The sequence below is a fragment of the Trematomus bernacchii genome, unplaced genomic scaffold (assembly GCF_902827165.1).
Source record: "Trematomus bernacchii unplaced genomic scaffold, fTreBer1.1, whole genome shotgun sequence".
Lineage (NCBI taxonomy): Eukaryota > Metazoa > Chordata > Actinopteri > Perciformes > Nototheniidae > Trematomus > Trematomus bernacchii.
Window position 1 is genome coordinate 3,358,531 of NW_022987608.1, and position 22,550 is coordinate 3,381,080.

Genomic DNA, 22,550 nt, shown 5'->3' on the forward strand with positions numbered 1-22,550 from the left:
CAATTGATTTCATTAGTATTAACAGTACAGTGCACCTTAGCTGTGACAAAAGTAACCATACAGCGAGGTTTCTTTTAAAGCACATATCAGTTAAAAAAATGCAAGACTAATTACATTTCTTCTTCGCAAGGAATGAGACGAGACACAAACAAAGGAGAAGTGGGTGTCATCATCACTGTTGAATGATTTCTATGCATTACCACATATTTCCAGCCACAACGTCTACAAGTAATTGCACTGAAAAACTGAAACAGTGACTTTAATTAAATGTATTATGTCAACAGATTTCACATAAGGTTAGTTGAAAGCAATACTATCAAGTTGAACCATGTATTTAATTGCTTTCAACTCAACCTCATACAGTTATGTGAAATCTATTGACATAATACATTTAATTAATGTCAATGTTTCTGTTTTTTTTGTATGGTTTGCAGCAAGTGTAGTGTAGATGCTTATTTCTTCTGTGCTATCAGTGTGGAACAACAGATTGGGAATGAACACTGTCTCTTCTTACCTCGATCTGCAGCATGGTGATGTCCTCCTCCGACTTTTTCCTGAGGGGCAGCTCCTTCTTCTTCAGGTCGATCTGTCTCTCCTCTTCATTAATCTCCAGCTGTAAATCCCTCGTCTCCTTCTCCAGGGTCTCCAGTGTCATGTAGCCCTTAGTTATGGCCGCCTCCTGGATGTTCACCTTTTCATAGGAGCTGAATAACACCTCTTCGTGCTCCAGGAGCTGAACGCCACTGTCGGGAACACACACACACATCAAGACACATGATTTGACATTCTTAGTTTAGATCCTCCTGGCAGCTAATATCAGCGTAAAGTCGTGCACATACAGGGAGTTGCGGCGCTGTATGACTGTTTCATGATTCCTGTTTGTTTCCAGAAGTGCCTGCTCCTGGACGTTGATCATTTCTGTGAGTTTCATCAACTCCAGTTTGTCGTCCTCATACTCCTGAGTGATCTGACGGTGTTTCCAGGCAACCTAAAAAAGATAATAAAAATGGTGTGATATGTTTTTAGACCCCATAAGACGCAAGGAACATTCATTCTGATTGTTGGAACTTGCACTGCACACATATGAGCAGTGGCTCAGTCAGTAGGGGCTTGGACTGGGAGCTGTAGGGTCGCCGGTTCAAGTCCCCGACCAGACCTAAAATATGGAGTGTGGACTGCTACTTGGAGAGGTCCCAGTTCACCTCCTGGGCCCTGCCGTGGTGCCCTTGACCAAGGCACCGGACACCCCCCTTCCCCCCCCCCCCACTCCCATTGCTCCCCGGGCGCTGTACAATAGCTGCCCACTGCCCATGTACTAGACTCCTGGTACTAGGATGGGTTAAATGCAGAGAACACATTTCACTGTGTGTGCTGTGTGCTCTGCATGTGTGACCATTAAAGAGGGTTTCATCCCTCTGATTCTAATTCTACCGGAGTTTAAATGGAATGATTTAATTTGATAATGCTGAACTACAGAAGCATATTAGTTCCTTATGTACAGCCCCATCCATTAGAAATACTTCTTTGTGTATAAACTACTTAGTAAAGGACGATATTATCCATCATGTTCAATGACTTTTATCCCAAGCTTGAAGCAGCGTAGCCTAGAATTCAGTCTTATCATTGAAATAAATATTTGTATTGTTAAAATTAAAATCTGGTGTAAATACTTGTCTTTAGCATCCTTTTTTAATGCTAAATTGATTCTTAAAAATACTTATTTTTTATTATCCTTATATATTTCTTTTTTTACATACTTTGCAACTTATTTTTTTAGATTGTTTATGTTCGCACCTCCAGATACCAAAGCTAATTCCTTGTATGTGTAAACGTACCTGGCAATAAACTTGATTCTGATTCAATGTATCTGTTATCTGAACCCTTTTTCATCTTTTAAACATTAGTTTATAACAATATAGGCTACGTTTTCACATTATAACTGAAAAAAATCCCATTAAAACAAGACAATAAATATTCTGATAGCACTTAAAGTTTCTTGTTTACCGTGACAAGTTTATATACAAATCCTTTTTAGTTTTTTCTAGTGCAGCCGAAATATGCTGCTATAAAATGAGCTTAAAAGGTAGGGTAGGTAAGAATGGAGAAACCAGCTCGAGTGCGCTAGAATTTGAAAGTACACAACCGGAAAAAAATCTGCCACTTCCTTACAGAGCCCCTCCTCCAACACACACGAACGCACACATGACCAATGAGGGCACGAGATAAGTTTGTGCACGAGATGGAAGGCTGACAGGCAGGTAGGCCATCCAGTTATTTTAGCCGGGCCGGCTAAAATGATTGGTTGTGCTTTTTACAGCGCCACGGGTTCCACAGATGACATCTTTTTATATATTTATTGTCAAAGCATTTAATGTATTCATTGCTATCGGGATGTTAAGAGCATTCCATGAAATATAACAAAAAGTGTTTCTGAAGTGAATTACCTACCCTACCTTTAAAACAACAGAGAATACACTTAGACAGCTCTTATATTCACAAACTGTTATATACTGAACTGTGAGTGAATTTCTGTTTTCAGTTTTATGAAACACACAATGAAAAATACTCGGGAAACTGGATGTGGCTTTCCCGCCTTAAAAAGGGCTCTTGAACTTTGTTTATGACAGCTATCGAGTTGAGCTCACTGCGAAAAACTCAACCCTGTTCCCCTAAATCATTTTAAACGACAGTGTTTATGTGTGTTGGTGTGTGTGTGTGTGTGTGTGTGTGTGTGTATGTGTATGTGTATGTGTATGTGTATGTGTATGTGTATGTGTATGTGTGTGTGTGTGTGTGTGTGTGTGTGTGTGTGTGTGTGTGTGTGTGTTTAAACCTTGGAGATGTCATTGTTCAGTTTGTCCCTTATTTTGGAGCTGTTGGAGAGCCTCATACGAGCCTTAGTGAGTGATCTGGGATGAACAAACAAAAAGATATATCATAAAAGTAATAACAATTATTGGGATTTCAGATATATCATAAAATCAACCATTTAGTCATTACAGACGGAGCATTTGTCACACAGCTATTACAGTATTTGATTATGGGATGTCTATGCCTTCTATTCTGCATTAGTCCCCCTCTTTCCTCACCGGTTCTTGATGATGACAATGGATCGTTGGATCTCCGTTTCATTTCCCAGCACTTTAATCTGCTCCGTCAGCTCCGTGATGGTCTGAGAGGCGATCTGCTTCAGCTTCACGTACTTATTCTTCTCCTCTGTAATCATGTTGCACAGCTTACAGTACTGTAGGACTCTAAAGGAGAAAACACAGATTAGAAAAATGAGCCCGTTCTAGATCTACTGTACAACACCTGGCGCCTATTTTGACTCATTGTATAGTTATTTGTTCCTTTTGAACATTAACTCAGCCGGTGTTAGCTGTAAAACACATTCAGTATGACCAGTAGCAACATGTTTTCACCTTGTGAGTTTGTAATAGAGTATGTCTTCATCTTAAAGGTCACCTATTATGCAAAATCCACTTTTTCAAGTTTTTTTATACACAAACACGTGTCCCCTCTGTGTAAAGAGATTCTGAAAATGTTTGTCCTGATCCATTTATATAAAAACCTGTCTGAAAATGAGCTGATCCGATTTTGGCCACTTTATGATGTCATAACGATTTTTTGGCATGTGTAACCATTAGCCAATCACCAACCAAGGTAACCCCCCCCTCCACCTTATCACCTGAATCTCCTCCTAGAGCACCATTGTGTTCTTTTTAACCAAATATCTCTCAGAGGGGCGTGGGGAGGGGCTCCTTATTTTCATCTAATGTAACAGACAGAGAATCAGCACTTTTGAAACAGGGCTGAAACAGAGGGGATTATGGGATGCTACAATGATGTGTTTGGTATTTCGAGCCAAACACTTCAGAGACATGTTTTTTATATATCTGAGACCTATAATATATTGATAAAAAACGGTATAATAGGGGACCTTTAATATCCAATATCAAAAGCTGACTCTAGGTGTACTTTAAATAAAGTTTGGCAGCATCAAAGTGTTACAAATCTTGATAAAAGAAAGTAAACATGGTGAACACTTATTTGTTTGTTCATCACAAATAATTAGTGGATCAAAAAGATGTTTCATGCAGTGTGATTTTTTCAATCAACCGCTCATGTAAGACATGTCAGCAGTGATTGCTAAATATGCTAACGTTTTGTCTATTACAATTCCAGAGGGAGGATAAACACCATGATCATCCTGCCCTGTTTTTGCTCCGCTAGATGCTCTGGGCGGATCCACGTCAGACTGCTGGGGAGTTAATTGAATGTAGAGACAGTCTGCTGTTGTGCTGGGTGCTGCCAGATGCATTAGACTGTGTCTGAACACTGAAGTATGACCAATTAGGAAGTTAGGGTTCTTTACCCAGACAACATGTGCAGATGTCTGAATTAATTGCGATTCCAGCTCAGATCAGAAGAGCCAAGCAAATACCACCCCACTATAGTGTACATAGGAAAATGCAGGGATTAAGCTTCTTTTAATACAGGGGTGTTCAAACTTTTTTCGACGAGGGCCACATACAGAAAAATATACGAAGGGCTGGGCCACTCACTAGAGGTATATTGCCTCAGAAGTTCAGTTATAAGTTAGCAAAATCAATCAAATGTAGGTAAATTATGCTTGTGAGTGTTGGCAGCTCATCCCTTAAAACAGAAGCCACAGATTGATTATAATCAGGAGAAATAGGAAGGGTGTATTTCAAGTTATGTAAACAGGTCATTGGGCTTTTTGCTTATCAACTAAGATATGTTAGAAAATGTTTCCAACTTTAATTGACTGAATTTATTTGAAAAGTGGTCTTATTAACACATGAATACTACTGTGTAATATATGTTTACATTTATATTTAAGAATATAAGACAAGTTTAATTTTTGGGCCATATTCCATTATACTTTTTGAATTTGCTGACAGCCGATTCAAAATGGTGGGCTGGCCGCATTTGGCCCCGGGTCGTATTTTGGACACCCCTGTTTTAATACTACCTTTTAACAGCTTCTCATCAACCAAAATCCTCTTTATCTCATCATACAGTACACGTTTATTGAAAAGCTGGCTGACAAGGACAAAGAAGGTAAAACAACCTGCGCTGTAGCGTAGCATTCAGCTTCTTGTGGTCCATGATGATCTGGTCTTTTTCTCGCAGCTCCGCCCGGATGTGCTGGTTCAGCTGCTGCTGATAGAATTACAGCGCTAAAACTACAGTATCAACACTTCTGTGTGGGTGTGGATATGTGTGTGTGCGCTCAGAAACAACACCCTTCAAATCAGATTGGTGGTTGTGCATTTTTCAATGTTCTGACAGTGTGAGTAAATGAAGAGCGAGAGAGAGATGTTTCCTAGTTTCCTAAAAACATTTATTTTGGAGCTTGTCATTATCTGGTGAGACACCCAAATAAGCTTTAGTCACATGGGGCATTGTATATGAAATGCAGCAACTTCGGATTGAAATAGACATACAAATAAGATGAAGCCAACTTTTAAGAGGCCTGCCGCCCTATTATGCTTTTTGGGGGTTTTCTATAGGTTTGTGTGCATGTAAATGGTCTGCAAAGCTTAAAATCCCAAAGTTCCCTCTATAGTGTATTAGAAAAGCCGCAACTTTATGATTTCAGTAGACACGAAAAATGGGATGAAGCCAACATTAAAAGAAAATGCAGATGTCCCCATTTAGTTCAACTATAATGTGCTCTTCTCTACATCTTCTTCAAATAAATTTTAGAAGATCTCATTGTGATGACAGTAATATTTTCAGGGCAGTAAAGCCATTTGCACTCTTTGAAATTAGGTTTTTGTCAGTTTTAGTTTCTCTAAAAACCTGCACTTTGTTCCTCTTTGATCTGTATGTGTGTGTGTGTGTGTGTGTGTGTGTGTGTGTGTGTGTGTGTGTGTGTGTGTGTGTGTGTGTGTGTGTGTGTGTGTGTGTGTGTGTGTGTTTGCATTGCACCTCAGCCCGAAGCAGATCTCGGTGCTTCTGGCCCCTCTCCTCCACTTTGATCTGCGTCAGACAGCTGAGGTTGTGGAGTTCTTGTCGGAGGCGGTTTGACTCCCGCAGCAGATCCTGAATCAGCCCAGACTGCTGCGTCTTCTGGCTCTCCTCCTCAGCTACTGATAGCTGGTTAGTGAACACATTTAGTGGCGTTTTCAGGTAAAAGAATATCACAAGTCGACGGCAATTAAGGGTCACCGAGACATGATAGGACAAACTACGAGGAAGATGGATAGAGAACGAAACTTTTCTTAAGTAAGTTCAGACCATTCCCCAAAGGTATTATTAAACTATGTGACAAAGGATGAAATAAAAATGCTATGTTTCACCACTTTGCTTTCTGAATTTGAAAATAAGGACAACAAAAATATATAGATATAAAAAAAATTAAATATTAAAAGGGTGTTTACTTCAAATGGTTGTCAATTAAGTACTAAAACATATATTTAAAAATATATATATTTATAAATATATTATATAAATATATTATACAATTATTAAAATATTATAACAATATTATGATATATATTTAAAACAAATATATATGAAAAAAAACGATTTAAATAATATATAACATAAATAAAGTGATATAATAGCCAAAAAAATATAGATTAGTAATAGGGCTGCTTCAGTTAGTTGCATTGCAAGCTTGTTATGATAAAGTGTCCACGCATTTTGCTCCCACCTGTCGCCCAAAGCCGACTTTGAGAGCATCGACCTGTCCCTGAAGCTCCATCCGCTGCTGAATCCTGGCCTCTTGGTTAGGAACAGCATTTAACTACAAGTCAAAATGTAAAGTCGGAATAAAAAGTCTGGTAAAATGTTCATCATGGACAAAAATCTGCTGTGTGTCAAGCGCTGAATCTTAGTAAAGAGCTGTAGAAATGTATCATCATTTAGTTCCCTGGTTGTACTTCATGAGTTTACATACCGAGGAATAAAAGACCATAAAGATCCCGTACAAACTAGAAATGAAATTCAGTCAGTGCATATTGAATCAAACTGATTAAACATTGATTACAAAATAATGAATACTATATATCAGAGTTTCTCCGAGGCCTCTCTGATAGACGTTGGATCCAGTGACACTGGAACTATTTTTCCCAGAAACTAATGAAAAATGAAAGTCTCCGGGCTCGTCTCTGCTGGGTTTTCAGACCTCCTGTTGAGCGGTATGAGCTGCACTGCTCCATATTTAAAAAATGTTAGTCCATGCAGGAATAAGAAGTGGATCAAAAAGATGTTTTATGCAAAAAGATGTTTCATGCAGGAATAAGAAGGCTAAATCAGAGTTTGAAAAAGCAAAGTCTATCCACGTTCTGCTGTTAAAAGCTAAGCCAAATGCGACATTGTGTAAATATGGAACAAGTGTGACACATCCTCGTCTAAACGGCCTTCAGAGGAAAATTAATGATGAGTTATTGTTCACGTGAGAGTCGTTAAAGCATGCCGAATTATTGGAATTGAATGAATCGTATTGCTTTGTTTTTAATATTTCCTCAATGCATGAATTCCCCGATGTGCCATTGTGATTTCCTTTCATAATGTTGTGCGTCGGTGACTCGTGCTGACGCATTTCCCATGACACTTTTCTTCTTCTCTTTAAAAACTGTGAACATCAGTGAAATGACAGGAAGCTCAAGTATTAAAATGAGTTTCTGTTGTAACACAGATTACGATTTAATGTGCCAATAACTGTCAATGTGACATTTAGTATCAGACTTTTCCGAAATGTGTAAATTAGCCTTTTTAGAGCCAGTTTTCCAAACCAAATGCCAAAAAGAGAAGAAACAAGCATAATATTGTAAAACATAAAAGGTTTTTCAACATTGTGAGGTTTACTTGTAAATTCCAAATATGTATAAGTTCCAATAAGGTTGTGAATGTGAAAAAAAACGTCTTAACTTCTTTGAAAAATAACTTTTAGCTTCTAAAATGTGCCAAAAACAAAACAAAATTCTTCAAAACTCATTTAAAGGAACTGCTGGTCACCTGAGATTTGACATCATTGTAGATGGATTGCGTGTGCTCTAGCTGCTCATTGGCCAGAATCAAAGCCTGCTCCATCCTCTTGAGGGCTTGTGTCTGCCTGCAGAGAAACAAAAGCACCTTTTGAATATTTATCTGTGTGAAATAAGGCTTTGACTATTACACAAAACTCAGAATTAGCCTCATTATATATGCATTCCTGTCAAATATTCTGGAGTTCGTGCTAGAATGCAGTTGGAACAAATGCTCTGAAGTAATCAAATATGTAAAATGTCTTGAATAGTTGTCAAACGTAAACACTGACACTTCACAGAGTAGTACAGCAACACTCTCACATAGCCAAAACTTCACTTTTGGGCCTGAGAGTGCCTTTATTGGCGATACAGTGTTTAATCAGGGAGATAGAGGGGAATACATTGCCTGAAACTTTCCCTGTGTACTTGTCAGCGGACACTGCATGTGAGCCGCCAGCTCTAACCACCGAGCTGTCCAGCGGCCCAATGGAGCTCATTTTTCCACATCAATCCGTACCTATTTTTCTCCTTGAGCTGCACAGATTGGCTCTCATACAGGTGCTTCCTGTCGCACATGATGTTCTGCAGCTTCATTTCCAGGATACCTCTGGTGGGGAGAATAATAATAAGCATGAGAAACACACGGCAAAGACCTCTCCTGTCACTCTGAGGCTGTGGTCCAAAAATCTTTGTTGCTGAGGACAATTTTTACTGAGTGAAATGAGACATAAATATTTATGGGGAAGTCTTAAAGGGGACCTATCATGCAAAATGCACTTTTTGATGTCTTTTATACATAATCAATCAATCAATGTTTATTTATATAGCCCAATATCACAAATGTTACATTTGTCTCAGTGGACTTCACAGTTTGTACAGAATATCAGTATGACAATACGACACCCTCTGTCCTTAGACCCTCACATCGTACAAGGAAAAACTTCCAGAGAAACCCCACAGTTTAAAGGGGAACATGGGACAAAGCATTTGAGCTCCATACTGTTTCAGAAATAATCCTTGATGTGGTTTTGAACATGATATGGCGTTTAATCACCGCAGCATTTAGACAGTATCTGCCAGGTCCCGCATGAGCAGGCATAAGCTCCGCCCCCTCTTTTTAAAATGTTTGTTTTAAAGCTTTATACCCCGAATCAGCACTTTAGTAACATGTTTGAAATAGAGGGATATGAGGCATGGCTAGAATGGGTGATCTGTTTGGTATTTGAGCAAAACACTTCATAGACATGTTTTTTATATATTTGTATATATCTGAGACCTATGCTATTGCCTAAAAATAGCATGATGGTTAAGATAAAAGTTGGATTTTTTTTTTGATTTTACTATATAGAAGTTCCACAATGTTTTATTTTTATAATCACCTTTAGTAGGTGACACTGGATCTTTCTTGAAGAGAAAAAAGAAGATTATGCCATCCCAGAATTCCTTGCAGCAGAAACATTTAGGTACGCATCGTTTGTTCACGAAATCAACAAATCGCTTTGTTTCACTTTTGTGAGTAGCTAATATTCCAACCTTGGTAATGAAGAAATACGTTTTTTGTATGAAAGCTCATGGTGAGAGAACACACGGGGAAGTATCTAGGATGCTCTTATAGTAGTCCATCTTTGGAACATTGACATTTCATCACAGCAAATCCATTTTCAATAAGGTCTGCAGTCGCATCATAGCCTCGTGTCATTTCAGGTACTGCAGATAGTAAATGTTAGATGGAATTGTTGTTATTTAGGGCCTATCTGGTCTTTCAACTAATCAAAGTGCTTATACACAACATACACATTCATACACTGATGCCAAACTGCTCACAGTTATTTAATTCTAAATCCCATTTATAGGCTTCGCTGAAATTATGTAACTAAAATAAACTGTATCTCAAAGAAGTCTATTTTCCTGTATTCCTGAGAAATTGAAGGGTATTTGTTCATCTTTGTGTTGCTCTTAAAAGGGAAAGCCATAGCCAATTGTGGGGCAATTCAGTGTCTTTCCCATGGACACTTGTCACGTGACATGTTGACCGAGGGAATCAGGAATCAAATCTTCCGTTAGTGAACAATTTATCCAACCTCTTGAGCCAAAACCACTCTTTTCAGTTGTCTTAAGTTGTCATATGTCCATGAGTACTTCTTCATATCTTCTCATGACTGTGTGATGTCTTTAATTGAGGTCAATGAAAAGTGGTTAGGATCAGACTTTCAATGTTCTACTATTTGACCTCAGCTTGAAGCTCTTGCCATAGTGTCTTTTTTCGACTGTAGTGCGTACCTGTTCCCCGTGCACTCCGCCTCCTCCTCCCTGCTGACCTCCTGCTCCTTCAGCAGCTGTCTGCTCTCCCTCTGACTGCCCTCCACTTTGGCCGTGACGCCCTCCAGCTCCTCGTTCATCTCCTTCTTCTTCCACCTCAGCACAAGGTTACGCTCTTCCACCTTCTTCACATGCTGCTCCATTTCCGAAATCTCAACATTTAGGGTTTCCATCTTCTTCATTGCAGATCTAACATGTTTAAAGGAGGTGATAGAACATTTGAAACAAAGTACAAGTGTAAGTATGAGACCAAGACAAGAGTTATTTTTGCACTGCAAGGCTGCATATCTAATGAAACACCAGCGTGTGTGTGCATCCATCTTTTACACACACCCTCCAGTACCCCTAAGCTTTGTGAATTTCAAATTACAAATCTCAGCTCGCATGGCTCTTCAAGCAGACAGTTCTACTGCATCACTTGCAAGGCAAATATTAATGTGAAATAAACATAAAAGAGACTGCTGTGCCAGTGGATCCATTCTCTGGTGATGAAGGGGCTTTTGACTGCAGCTGCACTTGAAAACTAAAATTAATGATGTCTGGAGCATATGATTTTTTTTTCATTTTATCAAATGACTTCTAAATTATTGAGAATAATTTCACTGTCGGTGCACATTTTTTCAGTTTGTCATTTGGAGTTAAGTGTGGCTAGAAAGATATATTACAAAACGAATGCTTCTTGCAGGATAGTTAATGAAGAAATTTATATTTAGCCGGAGTTTTTTTTAATTATTTGTTTTCTTGTTCCATATCTACAGTGGCCAATAGGTGCCAACCCGCTATAACGGCCCAAAACATTTACATTAGGCGAATATAATCCCCAAATGTCAACAAGTGCTTTGGTCCCAGGTGTGTGCATCACTTTTTAGTGTCCCCGTGTCCATTGTGTTTTGAGCATTTTGAAGCTTTCTTTATTTGCAGTGACTATTATTATTATTATTATTAATATGTAATTTGTTAGACGCTTTTATCCAAAGCGACTTACATACATTCAATACTGTGGACAATCCCCACAGGAGCAATATGAGGTGAAGTGTCTTGCCCAGGGACACAACGACATGCTGACTGCAGTGGGACTCAAACTTGCTACAGTACCCTCTGATTCGAAGTCCAGCACACTATCCACTTAGCCACAGCCTCCCTGATTAGTCTATACACCGCTTTAGTAATTGTGTGCATGTGTTGTCCAGTTGGTGAACATTTTCCTTCATTTGCATGTATTTTGGCACATTTGTGTTTTTAAGATTGCATCGTTTTTGAAAATGCAGCACGTTTCTCCTAATGGAAATGTTTTGGGCCACATTTGCACCTGTCGGCCACCGTACTATACTAGGCCAAATCAATCAATCACAAGTTTTCACTGAGTAAAAAAAAAACCTTTCTATGAGGTAAAACTACAGTATGATAACTCGGGTTCATGCTGTTCAATCCAGCTCTTTAGTGTATAGGAGATGAAGGGAGGAGATGGATTATAGAAGGATTTAAACCAACTGACAGGAAGCGACTTAATTTTCAAAAGATGTTTCTGCTGTCTCTTCTTCTCAGTGTATTCTCACTGAAGCACCCTTACTGGCTCATTTTTATTCCTTATGTTTGAAACATCATCTGTCCTTCTCTTCCCAATGAAGAATATTAAGAAGATACTTACTCCTTTTTAGAGTGTTTCCGTTCAATCTCCTTTAAAACCTGCTCAGGGATGCTGATGAGCCGCGCTCTCTCAGCCTTGTCAGACACACACAGAGAAAGAAATATTGTTATGTTATTGATGGTGTGCTGTAAGCGAACTCACACACACACACACACACACACACTCTCACACACACACACACACCTCTTTGAGCTCTATAATCTCGGTCTTGTCTTCCAGCTCTTTCTGTTCTCTTAATATCTGCGTTTCGTGGATTTCCACATCTTCAGTCAGACCCCTTTGCATTAAGTGAGGGCACACACACAAAAAGAACGCTTGTTATCTGAAGAATTTTGATTAGCAGCACTGTGTCTCATTACAAAATGGACATTAAGTTAGTAGAACTGAGAAGCTATAAAGAAGACAACATGGTTTAAATACCTGACTTCCAGTCGTCTCTCGGAAACCTCCTTCCTCAGATCCTCATGTTTCTCCTGCAGGACCTTTGTTCTGCTCTCCAGCTCCTGGAGGACCAGCCAGCAGTATTAATATTAATGTAACATCACATATGAAGAATATCTGGCTTATGATGACAATTTAATTGAGCTCTGGCTACAGGCTTGTTCTCATTTCTTAGCGTGTGATCATAACTCTCAGAGTCGGTTCCAACAGCCTTTGCGTCGCACGTGGGTTTAGTTTTTTTATAATGTCTAAATGAAAAATATATTTCTTCAGCTGTTTCCATGGGTAAGTAAATGTGCAGTGCTATATATTGTATTTAAGTTTGCTACCTTAGAAGGGGCCCTATTATTTTTAAGAGTTTTCCCTTCCTTGTAGTGTATTATAAAGGTTGTTGTGTTAATGGTCTGCAAAGGCTAAAATTCCTGTGTTATCTCCAGAGGGAGTTTCGTGCCTGAAACGGCTCCATTGGACTCCTTTGTTTATTTCCGTAACATAATGTAATCATTATGTAACTCATACTTCTAATGAGCTCCAACACATTGTACGTGATAGGCTAAGGGGCGGGACATCTCTAAGCGGTTGACCAATCCCAACAGAGCCGGCTAGCTAACCAATCAGAGCAGACTGGGCTCTGGTTTCAGACAGAGGGGGAAAAGAGGTGCTGCAGCACAGGCAGTATGAGAAAAATAAAGAGCTTTTTGAACATTAAAGCATGGAGACATGTCCCAGTAGAGACACTACATACTGATATGAACCTGAAAATGAGTATAATTGGGCCCCTTTAACTGTAATCATTTTCTGCACAAGAACGATTTGACCCTTAACATTGTTTAGAAAAATGTTTAAGTGAAGTATGAACATAAACAACTGCAGTTAAACCAGCTGTTACCAATTCAACTTGATAAATAAGATGCACTTTGACGCTAGTTTGTGGTTTTTCTCCAACATCCATCTACTATACTGTCAAACAGCAAATAATTGCATGTACGGGCCCTGTAATAAAACACATAGCTAATGAATCTAGTTTGACAAGTGCGTGTTTGTGTGTTACAGAGAGAGAAGACTGCAATTGTTTCATTAGAGTTAATATCACGCTTATGTTGTAGGTCCAATAACAGCATGTTGTTTCAATAACAATGGGAGTCATAAAAAGGCCCCTTACACATACACTCTGTGACATTTACAGATTTAAATGACTAAACTGTCCTAGTAAAGGCAGCAGCCCCCATTATTCTGTAGAGCAGCAGTTCCCAACCTGTGGGCGAACGCATTGCAAGTGGGCCGCCAAATAATTTGCAAAACATTATGATTTGTGTGGAAACATTTCATTATTACGTTTTTTTTTTTCATTTGAACCTCTTTTCTTTTTTATTTCTTGATCCTCCTTAGCAACGGTCATTACAGTCCTTGACAGCGGTCTGTACTACTGGATTAACAACGTGTCACATGTTCTGAATCGACCAATCAGAACTTTATTTAGCTTCCGTATTGTTTATGGTTCAATATGGGCCACGAAAAAAAATGTAGATTCTTTTGTTGTGAGTTGAAAAAGGTTAGGAACCGCTGCTGTAGAGTATTGCTTGTATGAATATTATGGTGCTGTGCATGTGAAGTGCAATGCAATGTCCACTTTACATTGCCACTGGATAATTCATGTTGAGCATAAAAAAGCTGGCTCCTTATAGAGAAGCAAACAGGCATGTGACACTGGGTCTGCAAGTATGTTGTTGATGTATATTTACTTGCAATGCAACTCTTGGTAAGGTTGTTGTGGCCATTCCAGGTTCTAGGAATGCACTACATTTTGCTACATTTTATCGTGCTACCCTGTGTTGCAATATGACAATAAATGATAATTTTATCCTTGATTCAGCTTAATTTATTTACATTTATTCCTGTTTATTTGGTCTGTTTAAGGTCACCACTTAGCCACCTTGACTTAAGTGCATCCAGAGGCATGCAAGCTGAATTTGAGCACATTTGGAAGGTTTTGTTATGCGATCTGTAATTTACAAGAATCCCTAAAGTATTAAACGTTCAAAAAAAGGCTGCGGAATTTATTCTGCAAGCTTTACAAAGCTCACGATCAAATTATTTTGCCATTAGCAACACAAGCAACAGCATTTTAAAGCAGCTTAATGATTGAACCTTGAGATTATAACCTAAGATGATTTGCTGAGTTTTGGTGCTGGTGATTCAACAGCTTCTGTATATTTTCACGTCCATCTGAGTGTTGCTCAAACAGCATTGCATTGTGGTTCACTTCTGATCAACTAAATAATACACATAATTCAGTATTTATACGCCCTGCAGCCTACAACAGAGCACTGTAGTGTCGAAATCACACACAAACAAGATATTTGGATTCTAGTTTGACACTGGAATGAAAGAATATTCTTACTTTTTACTGTGTTGCTTTTGATATAACATGCAGAGAATTGTGTATATTACAGCTGCAGCATTATTACTCGACATTCATTTATTTATTGATTGATCAGCAACTGTCCTACTTTTAAGTCATATATAATATAATATATAACGATAGTTGGTACTCAGATATTTTACTAATGTAATAGGAGAAGGTCTCCCTTGAAAAAGAGGTCAATGATCTCAATGGGATACAACCTGAATAAATAAAGGTTTGAAATGAAATGAAATGAGAAGACTACATTGTAAAAATACTCTGTTACAAGTAAAAGTCCTGCATTCAAAATCTTACTTGAGTAAAAGTACAAAACTGGATTATGATTAATGGGCTTTACTCCAATAATACAATATACTATCACAGCTGGTAAAGTTGGAGCTGATTTGAATAACTTGTTATCCTGCTGTTGGATGTCTTAACCCATAATTATATATGATTTATATCTTGTATTAGCTAATGTTGGAGAAAATACAAGTTGTCTCCTCTTTATGGGTTGTTTTAATGCACTGATACTATGTGTGACTCTGCACTGTGTATGACCTTGCAGCTGCCTCTTCTAATGATAGGAGGAGGCAGGGCATTTCAGGTTGTTGATATTTATGAGAAGACACATACTTGTTGTCTCCTAAATATCTCACTTCTATGAGGCGTGAAGGAAGTACGTGACTCTTTCCAGAAGACGTCGCAGATGTCCCCGACACCTTTCCGACACCTGCGGATGATGTTAGCGCCATCTAGATTTACGACTTTGTTGTTATCTCCGTGTTTTGGACTATATAAGCCTGATGTTTTTTCCTGCTCCGTTGAGCAACATACCCCATGTGTGTGAGTTAAACCATATCCTTTGTATGTGACTTAACTCTGCTCCTTCTTGCAAGAATAAATTAGTACCTCCTGATTATTGATTCTCAACCCGGTGTCGAGTGATATTTTCCTAACAGCTAATAATCTGAATCTATAAAGTACGGTGGCCGACAAACTAGCTTGTTGCAGCGTTTTGTATTTGCAGTGTTATGTGTTTGCAGCGCTTTGGTTAATGCTGCACTTTTAGTAAACCCTGCGCATGTTTCGTGAAGTTGGTGAAGATGTACTGTAGCGCGTTTGCACCGGTTTGCCACCGTAATAAAGTAACTAGTAACATAATTTCAAAAAAAAAATGGTGGCAATGTCAAAAGTACAATATTGGCTACTCAAGTAAAGTATACCTAAAAGATATACTCAAGTACAGTACTCAAGTAAATGTACTTTCCACCACTGAATATATCAGTTGCTTTTTGGATGAGTACTAGCCATTAGTACTTCAATTGGTCTTCTTAAACAAAAACAAAAATCACCTCTCCAAGCGGAACAAGGATTAAAGCTTTTATAACTTGAATGCTATCATCTTGTCGGAATGGGAGATTAATCTATGGAATATTTTAGCTCCAAAAGGTACCACTAGTAATATTGAAGGATTAAGCCTGGATGGAGGCTTAAAGTAAAACTCATATTTATCCTCCCTGTAAGTCCAGCAGTAATCCACGTCTCTGAGAACACACCTGGATGGTGCAATGATGAACTTACTGCAGGTTCGGGCTGAATCTCATTCTCTTTCTGCAGATACCGCTTCTCTTCCCAGAGACTGCAACGGGGTGAGGGGAGGTGAAGAGCAGAGGAAGATGAGTTGAAGGAAAAAAAAAAACATGTTTCAGTTCCTGATTAAACAGAAAGAGGAATGCATGAGAGAAACGACCACATTTCTATATTCATATATTTAAAAACACACTAGTGTGCAGTTTCATGCTAAATTCTTCTTAATTGAAGACGAAATGACAAAACAAAAGATTCATAGAAGTCAGAAGGTTCAAAAGTGTTCTATGAAAACTCTTTCTACAAGTACATTAGACAAGCTATATGCTATTCGTTTGAAACACATATTTTAGTAGCGCGTTTGCACATCTCGGCCACCGTACATAATGAATAATACAATTGTTTACAAGCTTTCTCATGCTTAAATATTAATAAGGCAGATGCTATTTACACCCAACCCAGTCTCACGGCATTTCGTGTTATAGTCACGAAATTAATTTAATCTATTGATTCGTGTTCACCAACACGATTTTCCCATTTTTTTCGAGTCACACAGAACGATTTTAAAAGCAATGTATTTCTATTGGTAGTATGTTTCGTGCCTGCAACACGTCTTTTTGTCCGGTCGGCTCTTGGAAGACCAGAAGCTGTGTGGTTCATAAAAACATGTTCTTACTCTATATCAAGCCACGATTATTGTTTTTATTTTAAATAGTATAGGCCTAATGTCGGAGTTTTTTTGCCGTCCGCGAGGAAAAGAAATGGGGCTCAGAGCCTCAGAATACTGAAATCTGTATTTTTTAAATCTTTTTTTCCTTCTAATTTGTTATTATTTGGTGCAGGCACGAAACATACTACCAATAGAAGGGTGTCTGTAGCTAAAAATGCTATTCTAATAGCATTGTTAGCTACAGACACCCGGGTGTAAATAGCATTGTTAGCTACGGACACACGGGTGTAAATAGCATTGTTAGCTACAGACACCCGGGTGTAAATAGCATTGTTAGCTACAGACACCCGGGTGTAAATAGCATTGTTAGCTACGGACACACGGGTGTAAATAGCATTGTTAGCTACAGACACCCGGGTGTAAATAGCATTGATACTGTAGCTACGGACACCCGGGTGTAAATAGCATTGTTAGCTACAGACACACGGGTGTAAATAGCATTGTTAGCTACAGACACCCGGGTGTAAATAGCATTGATACTGTAGCTACGGACACCCGGGTGTAAATAGCATTGATACTGTAGCTACGGACACCCGGGTGTAAATAGCATTGTTAGCTACAGACACCCGGGTGTAAATAGCATTGTTAGCTACAGACACCCGGGTGTAAATAGCATTGATACTGTAGCTACGGACACCCGGGTGTAAATAGCATTGTTAGCTACGGACACCCGGGTGTAAATAGCATTGTTAGCTCCAGACACCCGGGTGCAAATAGCATCTGCCTATAAATAATCATAAATGACAAGGTATAAATCTGCAAGGTCAAAATATTTACCTTTATCCCTGCGGCAGACATTTTTTTTAGGCAGTTGATTGCAATTTGTATGGAAATAATTCATATTCAGCTGTGTCATTGTGAAAAACCTTACAATAGCACATAGTGTACAGCTATACACGTATCACGAAGGGTGCGATATTAATCTTCCTGACAAGTTGATTTATTGGATATTAACTGATGTACAGAGAAAGCTGCATGAATGCTAAAATATGTGACTGGAAAAGTGCTGAATTCCTGAGTATCTGTTTGGCTTAAGATAAAGGACGCTAAGATTTTTAAAGGCATATTTGCATGGCGAGCATCTGCTGGTCATATGCGAATCGCTGGCCATTTGGACAGACGAGAAGAACGCGAAAAAGAAGAGAAGGAAAGGGGGAAAGATGATGAGAGGACAAGAGAGTTCACCACCAAACGCTGTCACGAATAATATGCACACTGACTCGTCTAATCCTGTCTATTATTGCCTCTTCTGAGGACGCTCTGTAAATGATTTCATTTAATATTTCAATTACCGCTGGGCCTTCAACTCTCTGCTTCAGTGTGTGTGCTCTGCACTAAAAAATCCCGTTATCATACAGATCATATCTTTGCAATACTGTGAGGAGTTTGTTGGGCTTTGAGGGCTTTAATATTGCAGAAGCAATCCAGGCGACGCACCGATAAGAAAAAGAGATCTGCTTAGATGTAAATTAGGCTGTTGCGTAAATAAGGAACATTTAGAATATTAGGGTTCAACTATTTTTAGTGCTCACACTTCCTTCTTCAACCTCCATGCAAATTGCTTCCATTGCTACACATATGGACATGTACACAAGAGGCGATATGAATATTCTGTTCATTTTCAGGTTCATATTTCAATTTTATACCTCTACTGTGATATGTTTACATGTTTTAATGTTCAAAAAGCTCTTTATTTTTCTCATACTGCCTGTGCTGCAGCACCTCTTTTCACCCTCTGTCTGAAACCAGAGCCCAAACTGCTCTGATTGGTCAGCAGGCCGGCTCTGTTGTAATTGGCCAACTGCTTAGAGATGTCCCACCCCATCACGTACAATGTGTTGGAGCGCTAGCCAATAGAAGCGCGAGTGTTACATAGTGATGAACTATGTTACAGAAGTAAACATTTAAAAACAGCTTTAAATGTTTATACCAACTGCTCTTTAACATTTAATACATTTAGAAACTTTGTACCTACAATTTTTTGTGTAGCACGCTTTTATTATACTCTCCCAGGCCTGTTGAAATTGACTTGAGAATCCAAGAAGTCAAAATTGCTCTATTACTTTTTAACGAGGGCTTCAAGTGTCAGAAGCCCAACTGTTTGGGAACCACTCGTGCATGTTATCGTGTTGCTTAGCAATGTTCCAGTAACCTCCCTTTGGCCCTTTTAAAAGTCGGGTTTGTGTACAGAAAAGAGAGAGATACTCAGGTCCATTTTGTTATTTTCCGTTTCTGTGGGTGTGTTTGACCCTTTGGTCGCACTGATAGCCTTGTTGAGTGAGTAAGGGGAAGGGAAAGATAAACCTGCAGCAGAACAGAGAACACAAAAAAAGGTTATGATGAGAGGAGAGACTCATGGGAGTTGAAAGGAAAGGATGAGAGGACAGGAACAGAGACAGATCCAGCAGGACTAGTGTGGAAAAAACTTACCAGTGTGAGAGCTCAGACAAGTAAACACATTCATCCACATAAAACAAAAAAAATCCTGGTATGTGAATCAAGCTTTGTGTACTTGAGTTTGTCCTAAATCTTTCAAAAATGTGGCTACCAAAAGAGAAACAACATTAAGGTAATGGTAATGGTAATGGTAATAACCCCCCCCCCCCCCCACACACTAACAGTAGCAGGATTCTAACCAAGGACATATCCCATTTTGGAGAATATTGGCAAAAAAACATACGAATGCTTGTTTTTATTTTTCACTGGAATGCAATTCAAGCTCAAATTCCGCACTGGAATAACGGGAGAAAGTTGGAGTCAAACTTGGTAATGAGATTCATTTGAGTTAGTTTTTTTATGCGTTAGGGTTCCCAGATTAATTGCGAGCAGTAATGGGTTAACATTGAAAGATGATATTTTTTAAATGTCGGGCACGTCTCCTCTGCTTTTTTATGTTCAAATAGCAATGAACAGTGTCAGTGGTAAGGACTAAAAGCTGAATGCCAAGAACACACACACACACCACACACACACACAACACACACACACACACACACACACACACACACACACACAACACACACACACACACACACACACACACACACACACACACACACACACACACACACACACACACACACACACACACACACACACACACACACACACACACACACACACACACACACACACACACACACACACACACACACACACACACACACACACACACACACACACACACACACACACACACACACACACACACACACACACACACACACACACACACACACACACACACACACACACACACACACACACACACACACACACACACACACACAAGTTGTGTCTCTTTCACCTTCACCTCCCTCTAAAGTCAATGCAAGCATCCTCCTGCTTCTCTTTTCCACCACACTGGTTTCACTTCTGTGTTTTGTCAAGTCAAATATAATTTTTTACCTGACATTTGGTTTCAATGTCGTACCGAAAATGAAACTTGCAGCATGAGCGATTGCAGTAATAGCGTGTGTACAATGTGTGTATGCATACACACACACACATTGCTCACCATCTGAGGCGGTGCTGTGTCTGGTACTCTCTGTCCTCAGCAGCTTTCAGTTCATTGCATGCCTGCAGGAGGTGTTGCCTCAGTTCATTGACCTCACTTTCAGGCTGCTCAGAGGTGCTCTGCTCCTCGGCTCTCTCCAGCTCGGCCTGCAGCCTCTGAAGCTCCGCACGACATCGCTTTGCCTCTCCCAAAAGGTGGAGCTCGGAATCCTGGGAACTATTAGATTAAACAGATTATTTAAGTAGTAAACAAGTACCATTTGGAGTGTTTCTTCTAATGTGTTTTGGGACGTTGCCCCTGTCGGCCACCGTAACAAAACACTGGTAAAAACATAAAACAGATTTAATCAATGTTAAGTCTTTATTTATACATGAAAAATTACGTCTCAAAACATATTTCTTCACACTGGCATATCCACTCTGATCACATCACACATCCTCTGCTTTTCTGTTTTTATTGATTGATTATATTATATTGGACTTTTGTTTTGTTTTGTGTACGGCAACCTTGAGAGCCTTGAAAGGCGCCTTTATAAATAAAATGTATGTTTATTATTATTATTATTATTACATGAGAACAAGACCCTGTACTGTAAGTCATGATAATTGAGGAAAACTAACCAATCATTATCAATTAATCCATAAAGACATCAGTTTCATGCCAAATCATAAAACAACACAACTACTTTAACAGTTAACTCTTGTCTGAATTCAATTTTTCACAATGGCTTTGTTACAAAATGCATGTAGACATACATTTAGATTGGTTTCTTATTTTCACAAGAAATCACACAGAGATTTGTTGTTTCCACAAGAAATTGGGGTCTCAAATGTTAATTTCACTTCATCTTTATGTGCCTTTGTGGCGACTGAGAATCAGTGTTTCATTAGGGATTTGATTAGGCTTAAGAAAGAAGTGTGTTTTGGAGTATTTCCCTACTACATAAAGTCGTGGAATAATAATACAAGGGGGCATTATTATATATTCTTTTAATAAGGAAATGACAGATGAGAAATTATTGTACGATAATGCAAAGCCACATTCCTTGCATCGACTTAACAAGCACTGCCTATTAGCCTTTTTACCCTTGGTTGTGAATAAATGTGAATTTATCAGTTATATTATCAGCCATCAGAGGCAGATAATTATCTGTTATCTACTGAACAAAATCCATATCATGCATTCATAGCGATACTGCCTCAGGTATAACCTTGCGTTCCACTTTTTGCTCAAATAAGGATTTCTGGCTAGACTATACCTTGAGTGAAAGGTGACCCCAATCATAATGTCCCTTCAGAAGCCAGCGTCTTGTCACAGATGCTATTCCCACTCTTTATTAACAGTAAAAAACAACTGATAAGGATTTAAGACTTCTTCAAGGACACTTCAGAGGGAAATATTCTGGCTCTCAGAAGATTTAAACCGTCTTTTTGCTGCATTTTCAGGAGCTTTGCAGTCATAATGCACCTCCAAAATATAACACACAAATCAGCAACTTCTTCCAAAATGTAACACACAAAATTCACTCAAACAGAAAACGTACCTCTTGAGAGTTTCACAGAGTAGCCTGTAGCTGGATTTCAGTTTGGCGGCTTTGTTCTGGCTGATTTTGCCCAATGACAAGAACTGTGGAGCAGGAAAACAGAATTATTAGAAATCAAGGACATGAATAAACAGTTTGTAAAGAGGAATTTGAGGTAAATTGATTATTTACGGTTGATAGTAGAGGTTGTTGGATTTTTGCCGATATCTGATTTGCCGAAATGTTCCAACTTATTTGTGTTGTTCTTTATGTGTATGTGTATTGTTTACAGAATGTTTCTCAAATTAAATCATACATTAACCGAATTACTTAGTTAAAAACAGTCCATTATGTGGCTGTAAAATCCTTAAAATTG

General features: G+C 38.9%; 1 protein-coding gene across 1 annotated transcript in view; it reads right to left on the bottom strand.

Moving 5' to 3' along the window:
* Window positions 1–22,550, bottom strand: part of ccdc146 (coiled-coil domain containing 146) — a 67,205-nt gene that overhangs the window by 20,960 nt on the left and 23,695 nt on the right. The window contains exons 3-18 of the mRNA XM_034131411.1: window positions 22,196–22,278; window positions 20,653–20,868; window positions 16,400–16,457; window positions 12,391–12,473; window positions 12,154–12,247; window positions 11,971–12,044; window positions 10,284–10,511; window positions 8,521–8,610; window positions 7,993–8,089; window positions 6,686–6,778; window positions 5,959–6,126; window positions 5,096–5,184; window positions 3,090–3,254; window positions 2,834–2,909; window positions 840–988; window positions 515–743 (exon numbers count right to left, since the gene is read on the bottom strand). Of these exons, the coding sequence (XP_033987302.1) occupies window positions 515–743; window positions 840–988; window positions 2,834–2,909; window positions 3,090–3,254; window positions 5,096–5,184; window positions 5,959–6,126; window positions 6,686–6,778; window positions 7,993–8,089; window positions 8,521–8,610; window positions 10,284–10,511; window positions 11,971–12,044; window positions 12,154–12,247; window positions 12,391–12,473; window positions 16,400–16,457; window positions 20,653–20,868; window positions 22,196–22,278 (1,992 nt within the window). The remainder of the gene's footprint in view (window positions 1–514; window positions 744–839; window positions 989–2,833; window positions 2,910–3,089; window positions 3,255–5,095; window positions 5,185–5,958; window positions 6,127–6,685; window positions 6,779–7,992; window positions 8,090–8,520; window positions 8,611–10,283; window positions 10,512–11,970; window positions 12,045–12,153; window positions 12,248–12,390; window positions 12,474–16,399; window positions 16,458–20,652; window positions 20,869–22,195; window positions 22,279–22,550) is intronic.